Here is a 15,761-nt window from a genome sequence, read left to right as displayed (position 1 = left end):
TGGCAAAGATGAAGAGGGATAGTCAGAGAGATGAAGAAAGTAGACAGGAGTACAAGGAGATGCAACGTAAAGCAAAGACAGAGGTGGCAAAGGCAAAGGAAAAGGCATATGGTGAATTGTATGAGAGGTTAGACACTAAGGAAGGAGAAAAGGGCTTCTTCCAATTAGCTAGACAGAGGGACCAAGGTGCAGCAGGTAAGGGCGAACAAGGACAGAGATGGAAATGTGCTGACAAGTGAGGAGAGTGTGCTGAGAAAGTGGAAGGAGTACTTTGAGGGGCTGATGAATGAAGAAAATGACAGACAGAGAAGGTTGGATGATGTAGGGATAGTGAATCAGGAAGTGCGGTGGATTAGCAAAGAGGAAGTGAGGGCAGCTATGAAGAGGATGAAGAGTGGAAAGGCAACTGGTCCTGATGACATAAATGTGGATGCATGGAGATGTTTAGGAGAGATGGAAGTGGAGTTTTTAACTAGATTGTTTAACACAATCTTGGAAAGTGAGAGGATGCCTGAGGAGTGGAGAAGAAGCATATTGGTACCGATTTTCAAGAATAAGGGCAATGTGCAGAACTGCAGCAACTACAGAAGTATAAAGTTGATCAGCCACAGCATGAAGATATGGGAAAGAGTAATAGAAGCTAGGTTAAGAGGAGAGGTGACGATTAGTGAGTAGCAGTATGGTTTCATGCCACAAAAGAGCACTACAGATGCGATGTTTGCTTTGAGAATGTTGACTGAGAAATATAGAGAAGGCCAGAAGGAGTTACACTGTGTCTGTGGATTTAGAGAAATCATATGACAGGGTGCTGAGAGAGGAGGTGTGGTACTGCATGAGGAAGTCGGGAGTTGCAGAGAAGTATGTAGGATTGGTGCAGGATATGTATGAGGGAAGTGTGACAGTGGTGAGGTGTGCAGTTGGAATGACAGATGGGTTCAAGGTGGAGGTGGGATTTCATCAAGGATGGGCTCAGAGCCCTTTCTTGTTTGCAATGGTGATGGACAGATTGACAGACGAGATCAGGCAGGAGTCTTGGTGGACTATGATGTTTGCAGATGACATTGTGATCTGTAGTGAGAGTAGGGGGCAGGTTGAGGAGAGCCTGGAGAGGTGGAGGTATGCACTGGAGAGAAGAGGCACGAAAGTCAGTAGGAGCAAGACGGAATATCTATGCATGAATGAGAGGGAGGACAGTAGAATGGTGAGGATGCAAGGAGTAGAGGTGAAGAAGGCAAATGAGTTTAAACACTTGGGGTCAAATTGTCCAAAGTAACGGGGAGTGCAGAAGAGAGGTGGAGAAGAGTGTCAGGAGTGATGTGTGACAGAAGGTTACCAGCAAGAGTTAAAGGGATGGTTTACAAAATGGTAGTGAAACCAACTATGTTGTATGGTTTAGAGACAGTGGCACTGATGAAAAGACAGGAGGCGGAGCTGGAGGTTGCAGAACTGAAGATGCTAAGATTTTTGGCAGGAGTGACAAAGAAGAACAGGATTAGGAATGAGTATATTAGAGGGACAGCTCAGGTTGGACAGTTTGGAGACAAAGCAAGAGAGGCAAGATTGAGATGGCTTGGACATGTGTGGAGTAGAGATGCTGGGTATATTGGGAGAAGGACGCTGAATATGGAGCTGCCAGGGAAGAAGAAAAGAGGAAGGCCAAAGAGGAGGTTTATGGATGTGGTGAGGGAGGACGTGCAGGTGGCTGGTGTAACAGAGGAAGATGCAGAGGACAGGAAGAAATGGAAACGGATGATCCACTGGGGCGACCCCTAACAGGAGCAGCCGAAAGAAGTAGTAGTAGTAGTGACTTTTTAGCATGGCTAGCCCATTCACAAAGGAAACAACAGTGCTTTGTATATCTGAGCTGCATTCCTAGTAGCAGTGCCAATACTTTTAGATCATCACAGATGTTCCAGTCGTAATTGTTGTACTGTGTCTCAAGAACACTTCCATGTTACTGTAGGTTTCTTTCATGTGTACTGAATAGTCAATGGGTACTGAAGGGTGGACATTGCCATTGTGTAACAGGACAGCTTTCAGGCTTAACTTTGATGAATCTATAAAAAGACACCATTGTTGTGGGTCATGCACACAACCCAAAGCCATGAACAATCAATCAATGTCAGTGCAGAAACAGAGGTTGTCAACCTGTGTAAAGACGTTTGTCAAATGTTCTTGATGGTTCCGAAAGACATAAGTTTTTGTACTTGGTGACAGCAAACCCCATTCTTGCAATCTTGAACCAAGTAGTTCTGCTGTAGCTTTTGACAAGTCTAAGTCCGTGACCAGGTCATTTAATTCTGGCTGTGTTACCAGATGAGGATAACCAGGCATAAAGGGTTCAACATCTGGATAAGTGTCATTTTCCACATCTGGTTCATGCGGCGTGGCATCTTTATCTGCCTCAACTAGGCTCCATGTTTCTGGTGGCTTCCATACTGGCAAGCTGTCATCATGTGGCACTGGTCTCATGGCTGAAGGCAGATTTTAGTATTCAATAGATTTCTTATTTTTAGTAGAGAAGCCAGATACATTGGTCAGTCAGAAGCAACAGTCACGTGATCCTTCTGTTTTTGCCATATCATTGGGACTGCAAATGGCATTGACTTCCGAGTACCTCTGAGCCAAGCTCTCAGGTTGATTGCACATGTTACACAACAAATGTGAGGAGCCAAAGATTTCTCTTGGTCATCAATTTTATGTCCGAAGTAGAGCTCATAGGCTTTCTTAATAAGTGCAGTCATGGTGCGTCTTAAGCGTATACTCGCCACAGATGTAACAGAATGTATCGCAGCTGTTGCAACCTTGGCGAGATATGTCTGCTGGATTAAATCTTCCTGAAGACAATAAATCCTATTGTTAAGTATACTTACTATGCTATTGCCTGAAGAACATGTGCATCAACATGCATCCAAACAGCATCTGTAAATGTGAGCAGCTTTTATAGCTTGTCTGCCAGCATCTAACCTGACTAAGCATGCCCAGGCATGCCTAAGACAACATTTGCATAGCACATACACTGAGCTCAGGCATGCTTGGACTGACCAAAACACCTTGCTTTGTGGGCAATATACTAGATTTAAAATATGATCATAAATCACAAAAATGGGTTATATCTACAAAATGGTATGTGATAGGAAAATTGTAAGGTGATCGTTGTGATCAGCAGCCCAAAATCCACAGAATACACCCAGAAGTGTTCAGGAAGCAAAATCTTCGTTGTCCAGTCACAGTTAGGTGCATGTGTGTTTGTGTGTGTGCTTATGTACCAATAGCTACCTGGAGTTTCTGATGTAGGAGACAGCAGCGGAGGTCAGGAGGGCCGCCTGCCAGTCTACAGATAGAAAAAGATGGAGGCAGATTAGATGGATATCACTATATACCGTTGAAAACTGTGTCCATCTTATCTCTAGAAGTTTGTGTCTGCGTGGTCCAGACAATAAGCACTCAGCAAGAAAGGGCCCCATATTCCTGAGATAGAAGGCAGCTTAGACAGAATTGTGTGGAGGACACAAGGAGAGAATGACAGAAAGTGCATGGCAAAGCGCTACCTGCCTATGCACAGCAATGCCATTCAAAGCCTTTGCCCTCCTAGTCATCAAAACAGAAACGGCAGAGAAATGTCCGCTTCTTTGCTGTTTACGACTACAGTTGCTCTGAAGCCAAAGTTGAAAACATAATTAAGTTGCAGCCTCAGAGATCTAGACACCTAAATTCCACACCTAACTGCCTCATTGAGCAGTTATCATATATCTGTTACTGTTTGTCTACTCTGCTCACTCGACTTCTATCGTATGTCTATCAATCTTCTAAAAAGAATCTCTCCTCTGTTCCTCCTGAGGTTTCTCACTTTTTTTCCTTGTATGTTTTTTTTCTGTGGAGTTTTTCCCTATCTGTTAAACCCACAAGAACACAATACAACCACAGAATTCATTAACTGAATGTCCAGTACCAGCTTATATCCCTCATTCACAAGGACAACTAGAAAAACAACACACAGTGCTACAAAAATTTACAATATATTTACTAATGTTATTGACAAGGAAGTAACAAGTGGATTATTAATAAACGACAAAAGTGATCATCTGCCCGTCTTTGCAGTCATACAGATCTGTACTAGGACCAAGAATGACACTACAACAGTCAAAACAATTAGCTATAAATCAAAAGACACAATCAACTCCTTTAAACAAGCCCTAATAAAACAATACTGGAATATTGTTTATGTGGAAGATGGAGATGTAGCCTATGACACATTTCTGTCCAAAACACCTGCTCTCTATTACAAAAAAATTCCTTTAGTAAAGAAAGCAGTGGAACAAAAATATGTTGAGAAACCGTGGCTAACTAAGGGAATATTAAACGCATGCAGAAAGAAAAAAAATCTATTATATAAAGAATTCTTAAAAGGAAAGAACAGCAGAGGCCAAACACAAATAAGATATATAAAAACAAACATGAATTATGAGAAGCAGCAAAAAGGAATAGTACAGTAAATTACTGCAGAAAAAAAAACAACATTAAAAATAATGGAAATTATTGAATGACATAATTTAAAAATGGATCAGGGAATGTAGATAACCCCAACCACTTCCTGACCAAAAAAACCCCAAAAACAACAACAGCAACAACAACAAAACCACTACTGATATGGCTTTAGCTGCAGATGAGTTCAATAAATGTTTTGCCAGTGTCAGTCCTGGTTTGTACGGGGGATTGTAAAGACTAGTAGTAGTGATGTTGTAGAAAGTAAATATATATATATATACACTACCGTTCAAAAGTTTGGGATCACCCAAACAATTTTGTGTTTTCCATGAAAAGTCACACTTATTCACCACCATATGTTGTGAAATGAATAGAAAATAGAGTCAAGACATTGACAAGGTTAGAAATAATGATTTGTATTTGAAATAAGATTTTTTTTACATCAAACTTTGCTTTCGTCAAAGAATCCTCCATTTGCAGCAATTACAGCATTGCAGACCTTTGGCATTCTAGCTGTTAATTTGTTGAGGTAATCTGGAGAAATTGCACCCCACGCTTCCAGAAGCAGCTCCCACAAGTTGGATTGGTTGGATGGGCACTTCTTTGAGCAGATTGAGTTTCTGGAGCATCACATTTGTGGGGTCAATTAAACGCTCAAAATGGCCAGAAAAAGAGAACTTTCATCTGAAACTCGACAGTCTATTCTTGTTCTTAGAAATGAAGGCTATTCCATGCGAGAAATTGCTAAGAAATTGAAGATTTCCTACACCGGTGTGTACTACTCCCTTCAGAGGACAGCACAAACAGGCTCTAACCAGAGTAGAAAAAGAAGTGGGAGGCCGCGTTGCACAACTGAGCAAGAAGATAAGTACATTAGAGTCTCTAGTTTGAGAAACAGACGCCTCACAGGTCCCCAACTGGCATCTTCATTAAATAGTACCTGTTAGAGCCTGTTTGTGCTGCAAGAATAGACTGTCGAGTTTCAGATGAAAGTTCTCTTTTTCTGGCCATTTTGAGCGTTTAATTGACCCCACAAATGTGATGCTCCAGAAACTCAATCTGCTCAAAGAAGTGCCCATCCAACCAATCCAACTTGTGGGAGCTGCTTCTGGAAGCGTGGGGTGCAATTTCTCCAGATTACCTCAACAAATTAACAGCTAGAATGCCAAAGGTCTGCAATGCTGTAATTGCTGCAAATGGAGGATTCTTTGACGAAAGCAAAGTTTGATGTAAAAAAAATCTTATTTCAAATACAAATCATTATTTCTAACCTTGTCAATGTCTTGACTCTATTTTCTATTCATTTCACAACATATGGTGGTGAATAAGTGTGACTTTTCATGGAAAACACGAAATTGTTTGGGTGATCCCAAACTTTTGAACGGTAGTGTACCACACACACACTCACCGGCCACTTTATTAGGTACGCCTTGCTAGTACCGGGTAGGACCCCCTTTTGCCTTCAGAACTGCCTTAATCCTTCGCGGCATAGATTCAACAAGGTACTGGAAACATTCCTCAGAGAGTTTGGTCCATATTGACTTGATAGCATCACGCAGTTGCTGCAGATTTGTCGGCTGCACATCCATGATACGAATCTCCCGGTCCACCACATCCCAAAGGTGCTCTATTGGATTGAGATCTGGTGACTGTGGAGGCCATTTGAGTACAGTGAACTCATTGTCATGTTCAAGAAACCAGTCTGAGATGATTCGAGCTTTATGACATGGCGCGTTATCCTGCTGGAAGTAGCCATCAGAAGATGGGAACACTGTGGTCATAAAGGGATGGACATGGTCAGCAACAATACTCAGGTAGGCTGTGGCGTTGACACGATGCTCAATTGGTACTGAGGGGCCCAAAGTGTGCCAAGAAAATATCCCCCACACCATTACACCACCACCACCAGCCTGAACCGTTGATACAAGGCAGGATGGATCCATGCTTTCATGTTGTTGACGCCAAATTCTGACCCAACCATCCGAATGTCGCAGCAGAAATCGAGACAAATCAGACCAGGCAACGTTTTTCCAATCTTCTATTGTCCAATTTTGGTGAGCCTGTGCGAATTGGAGCCTCAGTTTCCTGTTCTTAGCTGACAGGAGTGGCACCCGGTGTGGTCTTCTGCTGCTGTAGCCCATCTGCCTCAAGGTTCGACGTGTTGTGCGTTCAGAGATGCTCTTCTGCATACCTCAGTTGTAATGAGTGGTTATTTGAGTTACTGTTGCCTTTCTATCAGCTCGAACCAGCCTGGCCATTCTCCTCTGACCTCTGGCATCAACAAGGCATTTTCGCGCACAGAACTGCCGCTCACTGGATATTTTCTCTTTTTCGGACCATTCTCTGTAAACCCTAGAGATGGTTGTGCGTGAAAATCCCAGTAGATCAGCAGTTTCTGAAATACTCAGACCAGCCCGTCTGGCACCAACAACCATGCCACGTTCAAAGTCACTTAAATCACCTTTCTTCCCCATTCTGATGCTCGGTTTGAACTGCAGCAGATCGTCTTGACCATGTCTACATGCCTAAATGCATTGAGTTGCTGCCATGTGATTGGCCGATTAGAAATTTGCGTTAACGAGCAGTTGGACAGGTGTGCCTAATAAAGTGGCCGGTGAGTGTATCTATCTATATATATATATATATATATATATATGTACACATACTTTAAAGAAAACATATTTATAAGAGGTGACATAAAAAAAAAACTCAAGAACAAGAAGTCCACAGACTGTAATGGTATTGACATGTCTATAGTTAAAAATATTAGCGAATGTATAGCAAAACCCCTGACACATATCTGTAACCAGTCTCTACAAACCGATGTATTTCCAAGAAAAGTGAAAACAGCTAAAGTCATACTAATATATACTAAAGCTGGAACAAACATGTACTTTCAAACTACAGACACGTTTTCCTGCTTCCTCAGTTCTCTTAAAATACTGGAAAAAAAATCTATACAAGACTAGATGATTTTATCACAAAACAACGTACTGTATGAGCAACAATATGGTTTTAGAGCTAACAGGACAACTTCATTTGCACTGATAGAATTTGTAAAGGAAACCACAAAGGCAATAGAAAAAACAGAATATGTAGTAGGGGTATTTCTGGATTTGAAAAAAAAAAGCATTTGACACTGTAGATTATGAGTTATCAATAAAGAAAAATTACAAGGACATGGAATCAGAGGGATAGCACTATCTTGGTTATCCAGTTACCTACAGAATAGGTACCAATATATCGAAATACAAAACTTCAAATCACAATCACTGAGGTTAGGTGTTGGGTGCCCCAGGGCTCAGTGTTAGGACTGTTGTTGTTCATATCTTACATAAACAATATATGTGAAGTGTCAAAAACCTGAAAACCATTCTATTTGCAGACGATACAAACTTATTCTGCTGTGGAGACAACTTGAAACAACTCTTGGATACAGTGGAAAAGTAATTGAGCAGGATGAAGAGTTGGTTTGATGCAAATAGACTAACACTCAATTCAAGCAAAATAAAATTTAGAATCTCTGGGAATCAATCTACCAACTCAGACAAGAAACTCATGATAAATTATATAAAATAAAAAATAAAAAAGTAACTGAAATTGAATTCCTTGGAGAATAGGCAACCAATTTAAGTTGGAAGCCGCACACAAATTATATTCAAGTAAAAATATCCAAATCAATTGCAAAACTAAACAAAGACAAAGATCTACTAAATCAAGCTTCCCTATATACATTGCACTGTTCCTTCATTCTCCCATACATGACCTACTGTGTGGAAGTGTGGGGGAACACATACAAAACAAACACAGATCCAATCTTCAACCTCCAAAAAAGAGCTATATGAATTGTAAATAACACCACTTAAAGAGAATCAACACATCCATCCATCCATCCATCCATTATCCAAACCGCTTATCCTACACTAAAATTTAAAGATTTGGTTGATTTTAAGGTATTCCAATTATGTACAGAATGATAAATCAACAATTACCTATTAGTATCCAAGTTTTGTTCCAACTGAAAGCAACTAAATTTGAATTAAATCTGAGAGGAACCTGTATATTCAAAAAACCACCAGTAAGGACAGATGCAAAACATCACTGTGCTACAACCAAGGGAGTTGGTTTGTGGAATAACTTGAGTCTTGAGCTGAAAACATGTGGTACTTTATCTGAACTAAAAAGACTCTTCAGAAACAAAATCCATCCATTACCGCTTATCCTGCCAGAAACAAAATATTGAAGGTTTATGAAATGGACCAATGACCGTTTTTCCCCAAATTGATTGATTTGTTTGAGTTAACAGATACATATCATGGACACTGATGGTAGTAAATTGAACCTTCGCTATTATCAATGCATGAATAGTATAAGAAGGTAGGACTAGAAAAGATCTCAACTTCTTCTTACCTCTTTTGAACATGATCGGTATTTTTTTGAACCGCTCATTTGTCATTTATATGTTGCCAATTATTTTGTTTATTTGTTTTTATTGCTTATATGTTTTCTTTAACATGCTCAATAAAATTGATTGACTGACTGACTGACTGACCGACCGACTGACTGACTGACTGATTGATTGACTTATTGATTGATTGATTGGTTGGTTGGTTGGTTGGTTGGTGGTTCTGTGGAATTTTCCCTTATATGAATTGAGGGTCTTAGGGTTAGGGTAAAGTACATGGTCATTTATTCTATTTACAACTGCTGGAGAATGTAACATGATTGCAAAGCCCTCTGGAAGTTAACTGTGATTTTGGGCTATACAAATAAATTTGACTTGACTTGATCTTCCCCAACTACCAGAAACGACCAGGGCTTTGTGCCATATTGATCCATGTGACTGGCAAACCGGACTTTATTATACTTTGAAAATTGTTGCATGAAGGGCTTCTTAACAGATGCAATATACTTTTTAAAAATGAAAAATAAAAGATTATGTTTGGGTAGATTGCAAAACCAAGTTAAAGGGACAAAAACACAAAGCTAGACATTTTTATTTTCTTACAAAGCATGACCAAAGGCTAGGCATCTCACCCACCCGTAGATAAGGTAGTTGTTCTCCCAACGGTAGCGCATTTCCAGGACAAACTCCTGCCAAAGATGGACCACGGCCCTCACCCCTCCATGGTAGAAGTTGACCAGACACACACACAGGGCCAGACGGTGGGTCAGACTGTCACTGGGAGCAGACTTCAGCTGGTTGAACAGGTTCTGAAGCCAGGGGGTCGAGGGGAAGGATTAAAAGCTAGTACATAGCCACGGTTACTATCTCCCTGGGAGAAAATTATTCAAAAGTAATTGTATATAGACTGACTTTTTTCTGACAAAGCAAAAATCACAAAAACTGTGTTTTCTCTGTGAGGAATTCAAAAAGGCACAAAATCAGCAAAAATAATTTTCCATGGCTTTGTTGTACTGAAGGAAAACCATATGGCTTGCCTGAATGAGTATGCACTTCTGTTTGGTTGGGGAGGTTTGTGTTAATCTTTAATAAGGGCTTTGAAGTGGCCCCGGCATTAAATACCTAATCTGCACCAAAACTGCTTTATCACTGTACTTGCTATTCCAGTCATGCATATGCTTGCATATAATGAAGACCCCACATCCCAACATTCCCCGCTGTTTACATTCCATTAAAGACAACCACAGTGCTTAATGTCAGTAAGTATGTTAACAGAGCATACACACATAGTCAGAGTCTTTATCTTGCTCGCCTCTCCCATTAGTGTTCATCTGTGGAGTCTTGCTGTCGCTATTCTCAGAAGACTTCTCCACTGCAGCATCTGGGAAGAGATACTGGGGCACACGCAAATACATACACACAAAAACAAACACATGAAAAACAGAATAATGTATACACTGATGAGCCAAAACATTATGACCACCTGCCTAATACGCTGTTGGGCCTCTGTATGCCACAAAAACAGCACCAACCCGCCAAGGGATGGACTCTACAAGACCCCTAAAGGTTTCCTGTTTTATCTCTGGCACCAAAACATTAGCAGCACATCCTTCAAGTCCTGTAAGTTGCAAGGTGGAGCCGCCATGGACTGGACTCATCAGTCAAGGACATCTCACAAATGCTCAATCAGATTGCGATCTGGCGAATTTCAAGGCCAGGGCAACACATTGACCACTTCATTAGGTTTCTCAAACCATTCCCGAACAATTTGTGCAGTGTGGCAGGGCACATTATCATGCTGAAAGAAGCCACTGTCATCAGGAAAAACCATTGCCATGAAGGGGTGTACCTAGTCTACAACAATGCTCAGGTAGGTGGCACGTGTCAAATTGATGTCCACATGAATTGCTGGACCCAGGATTTCTCAGCAAAACATTACCCAGAGCATCACGCTCCATCCACCGGTTTGTCATCTTCCCATAGTGCACCCTGGTGCCATCACTTCCCCAGGTAAACGACACACACATACACGGCCATCCATGTGATCTAAAAGAAAACAGGGTTCCTTGGACCAGGCAATTTTCTTCCACTGCTCCAAGGTCTAGTTCCAATGCTCATGTGCCCATAGTTGGCACTTTCGATGGTGGACAGGGGTCATCATGGGCCCTTTGACCTGTCTGCGGCTGCGCAGACCCGTACACAGCAGCAGGGTGGGATACACTATGTGTTGTTACAAATTCTTCCCATAACCACCATTACAATTTTCTGTGACTTGTGCCACAGTAGACCTTCTGCTGGTTCGGACCAGACGAGATAGCTTTTGTTGCCCCTGCGCATTGTTGAGCCTTGGGCACCCAACACTCTTGTTGCCGGTTTGTGCCTCCTCAGACCACTGTTGGCAGATAATCCCCACTGCTGACCGAGAGCCCCCCACAAGCCTTGCCATTTACTCAGTCATCTGTCCATAACAATTTGGCCCTTGTCAAAGTCGCTCAGGTCTTTAACACCTGCCTATTTTCCCTGCATGCAACATGTTGACTACGAGATTGTTCGCTTACCATCTAATCTACCCAGACCATGACATGTGCCCTTGTTTGGAGATGATCAGCATTATTCAGTTCACCTGTTAGTGTTTTTTTTTGGCTCATCAGTGTATGTAAATATCGCGCCACACTGTATACCTCCAACCGTTACCCATCATGCGTAGTTTTGACCCTGAAACCTATCTTTGTGTCAATTCTGTAGGCAAAAATCAACCTTCCCTACTCTGGCTAGCAAAGAAACAACATATGCGCAACAAGATTCCATCTGGTGGAGCTGCAGACCGACTTGGTTACAGAGATTTAAGCTGCGATGTTTTATTCACCACACCACTCCCCACTGAGCCTCTGGGGCTGATTAGAAAGCTGGTCAGTCTTCCTAGCGGGGCCTGCAGTAGCAGCAGTAAGGTGCACAGTCAGCTTCTCATACAGCCACTGAGGCCCAACTGCCACTTCTGGATGTCAGACAGCCTCAATCTTTGCCAGCCTACAGGGAGAGGCTCTGGACATCACAGGCCAAACTGCAAGGCCTGCTGCCCTGGCACTACTTACACATGGGGTTTAGCTGAAGGTGTGTGTCTGTCAGTGTTTGTGTGTGTGTGTGAGGAAAAAAAAATGTCTCCCAGTCGCCACAAATGTCTGTGTGAGCACAAACTCTCCGAGTTCATCTGCACGAACTGGAAATGTACCTCCACGTAGATATACACTTTTTTTTAGGGCTGCAAATTATACATAACAAATTGATTAAGATATTATTTAACTCAGGGGAAAAGCATTTTTCAGGCAGCCTTCACAAACAAGTTAATCAGTGTGCAGTTGGAGAAAATGCTTCATGTTAATTCACACTGAGCCAATCCTGACTGTCACCTCATGCACCACACACACTCTCAACATTCAAGCACCATAAAACGTCTGAATATAAAAACAAATAGCTATGGCAGATCAAACTAAAAATTAGTTACATATATTCAAAATCATATTACAGTTGCAATGTTCAGTAAAAACAACTGGCATGTTTTTATCATATGGTAAGTGTGAGTACACAAGCTCATAGCACCGACAGACAGACAGATTGTGTTCCCTCACCAGAAGGATGGAGTTGAGCATGTCACTGCTGAGAGGTGATTCGTCAACACGGCGGTGGCGTCGGATACGCTTGCGCGCGCTGTGCACCATGTTAGAGACCGACAGCTTTGGGATGGGCACCGCTGCCGGCTCCGTCAGCTTGGAAAGAGCGGCGCTGATGTCACTGTTTTCTAAATAAAACAGACAGCATCAGTTTGTTGGCATCTAAAAAAGAAAAACATCTGCTTCAATAATAACCTTATCATTTATTTATATGTGAGTTCATGTGTGTATAAACTCTGAGGAAGTAATCGCTATATTTGTGAGTATATTCTTAAACTTGCTATATTTTACACATTCCCTATGAATTGGTAAATATAATAACAGCTTGTCATCATATTACAGACTATTTTAACAAATACACATACATTTTTAGTATAAATGATTCATCATCTATGGTATTTTAGCCATCTACTTCAATTAACACCCACAGCCAGGAAATTGCCGTCCAACAGGAAGTCGGAGTTGCAGCTGTGAGGAGCATATGCTGAACCTACATGCATGGCTAAACAAACACATCTATAGTTTCTGACAAACATGAGGAGAGACCCAATGCATAGAGCTGCACTTGGAACAGAAAGCGTTGGTAGCGCTCTGCAAGCTTTTGTGTGGTCTTTCAGGAAAGTGAGATGGCCTAGCACTCAGTGACGTCATCCTGCTACCAGAGGGTGCGGGTTCCAGCAATTATGCATCGGTACCTGTCAAGCACTTGAGCACTCACAATTAGCCCCTATCTGATCCCAAAGGAGCAGTGCTAGCTGTCTGAAGCTGTCTTAAGATACTAAGAGCAGGTTTGGTCTGATTTGGGGGATTGAAAACCATTTTGTTTGGCTGTCTTCATGCATGCTCAATAATCCAGGTAAGAAAATCACAGAAAGTTGAATCAGTTCATCTGGACACAAAGTTTATTGAGAAACATTTCATCACTCATGTCAGTGACCTCTTCAGTCTCTTGTTTATAAGGGAAGGGTGGGGATCCTGCAGTCAGTTGAGACCGAAGAGCTCACTTGGATGAGCGATGAAACACTTCTCTCTCAATAAATTTGGTGTCCAGATGAACTGATTCAACTTTCTGATATTTTGTTGGCTGGTTAAAAGCAAGCACTTTTGCTAACGGTCTAGTTAAATGAATATCTAATCCACCTTATACCCTACTTGATTAGGAAACATAATGAGAAGACGTCACAGTAGATTACATTATTCCATTGCAATCCTATTCACTTTACCCGGAGACACATAAGTTCATCTGTAGTTGTTTACCATAGCAGCAGACAGACCGGCTGCAAGACATTTCCTAAAGCATCATAATAAGATTCGTGAAAAGTACATTTCCTGGAGAAAATATGTGGGCCAACTCAAAGCACGTTTGCGTCATCTTGCAATGAACCTGATCCGCTTAAGTAGTTGGCAATTTAAATGGTGACTGTAGTGTAAAATTGGGCTTGCAGTCACAAAAAATTTTTTTTTTAAGTATGCTCAACACATATAGAGATGTCAAATTTGAATGGGATTTCTGGTATTTAAGTTAAAAAAAACTATCATGGACTCCAGTTCATTTACCACATACATTTGAGAAATATACACTCTAAAAAACCACTGCCACAAATAATCTAAAAAAAATGTAATGTTTTAAATTGTTGAACTAGCAGTTAATGGGTAACCACTGAATTACCAACAACCCCAAACTCTAGGGGTGACAGTAAAGCCCAATTCCTGACCTTTGCCCTCATCCTCAGATGGTCCTCGTCCAAGAATCTCTTCAGTTGATTCTTTCCTATAGCACAGTTTAAAAAATTCATTCAGGAAGTCTCCTGTATGGAAGGAGAGGAAAGGGTTACACTCTCGTAGACATCAGTTACACACTCCTGCAGCTACACTGACCTAAAAATCCAAGGAACTTCAGCAGTGTCAATGATCAAACATAGAAAAAGTTTATCTCCTGTCCGGCAGACATATTACAGCTGCAGCAACCAAATGTATACCAATAAAGGGTGTATTTTTTTGTTGTTGGATTTTTCCCCCTTTTTCTCCCCCAATTGTACCCAGCCAATTACCCCACTCTCACTAGCTGTCCCAGTTGTTGCTCCACCCCCTCTGCTGATCCGGGGAGGGCTGCAGCCTACCGCATGCCTCCTCCGATACATGTGGAGTCGCCAGCCACTTCTTTTCACCTGACAGTGAGGAGTTTCAACAGGGGGACGTAGCGCGTGGGAGGCTCACGCTATTCCCCCCAGCCCCCCCCCCCCCCCCAAACAGGCACCTCGACTGACCAGAGGAGGTGCTGGTGCAGCGACCAGGACACGTACCCACATCCAACTTCCCACCCGCAGACACGGCCAATTGTGTCTGTAGGGACGCCGGACCGAGCCGGAGGTAACACGGGGATTCGAACCGGCAATGGAATAGACCACTATACTACCCGGACGCCCCAAGGGTGTATTTTCTATTGATGGTAAATCTAAATTCTCATCATCATCTGACCTTTTGAATTAAATAAGTCATAATTTACAGGGCCACGTACACATTTCATAAAATGTCCAATTATAAGCATAAGTGGCATGTCCAAAATTGTAGAAATTCTAATTGCAAAGACATGACATATATCCTATACAACAAAAATCAAACATATGAGGCATATAAACATGCTACATTTTCATAAGCGTGTCCCCTTGCAATTCAATGTGCAATGATTATGGATATGCCAATACCTTGATACTTGATGGTGGTATTGACAATTGCTATACTTCAATACAGTGTGAGGGAACTAAGTGTGTACTTCAAGAAAATTGCAGAATTAAGCCATTAGGGTTGGGTAATATACATATTATCTGAAATTCAGTTAATATTGATGAGTGAAAAAAGCAGCGATTGATAGTTCCAGGTTTCTGACGTGTTACATACAGTAGCTCCTAATAAAATATTTTCTTATTAGCAAGGCATCAGCCAGATGTCAGATACATACAAGTATGTATGGATGCATTGCTTGAAAATAAGGGGAGATCAATCTTACCCAATAAGCACTGGGGATTTTCAGCTTTCCTGACTCGGACTGACCAGTGAGGGGCTTGGAGAGGGTCCAGGTCACTGCCAGGTCACACACAGAGAGCACATATGGTAAGATCACATGGGGGAGAGATGGGCAGCTTCTAACACAGCACCTCACCTGCACTCATTACTGTCAAGGTTAGGACACATAGAGGCTA

At 41.8% G+C, this 15,761-nt stretch overlaps 1 protein-coding gene across 1 annotated transcript in view; it reads right to left on the bottom strand.

Annotated features, from left to right (window-relative positions):
- Positions 1 to 15,761, bottom strand: part of rab3gap1 (RAB3 GTPase activating protein subunit 1) — a 72,286-nt gene that overhangs the window by 33,367 nt on the left and 23,158 nt on the right. Inside the window, exons 11-16 of the mRNA XM_056289403.1 lie at positions 15,569 to 15,642; positions 14,277 to 14,369; positions 12,520 to 12,689; positions 10,180 to 10,287; positions 9,530 to 9,702; positions 3,280 to 3,334 (exon numbers count right to left, since the gene is read on the bottom strand). Of these exons, the coding sequence (XP_056145378.1) occupies positions 3,280 to 3,334; positions 9,530 to 9,702; positions 10,180 to 10,287; positions 12,520 to 12,689; positions 14,277 to 14,369; positions 15,569 to 15,642 (673 nt within the window). The remainder of the gene's footprint in view (positions 1 to 3,279; positions 3,335 to 9,529; positions 9,703 to 10,179; positions 10,288 to 12,519; positions 12,690 to 14,276; positions 14,370 to 15,568; positions 15,643 to 15,761) is intronic.

This window comes from Lampris incognitus, chromosome 11 (genome assembly GCF_029633865.1).
Source record: "Lampris incognitus isolate fLamInc1 chromosome 11, fLamInc1.hap2, whole genome shotgun sequence".
NCBI lineage: Eukaryota > Metazoa > Chordata > Actinopteri > Lampriformes > Lampridae > Lampris > Lampris incognitus.
The sequence above is the reverse complement of the archived record's forward strand: the minus strand, read 5'-3'. Positions and strand labels throughout refer to the sequence as shown.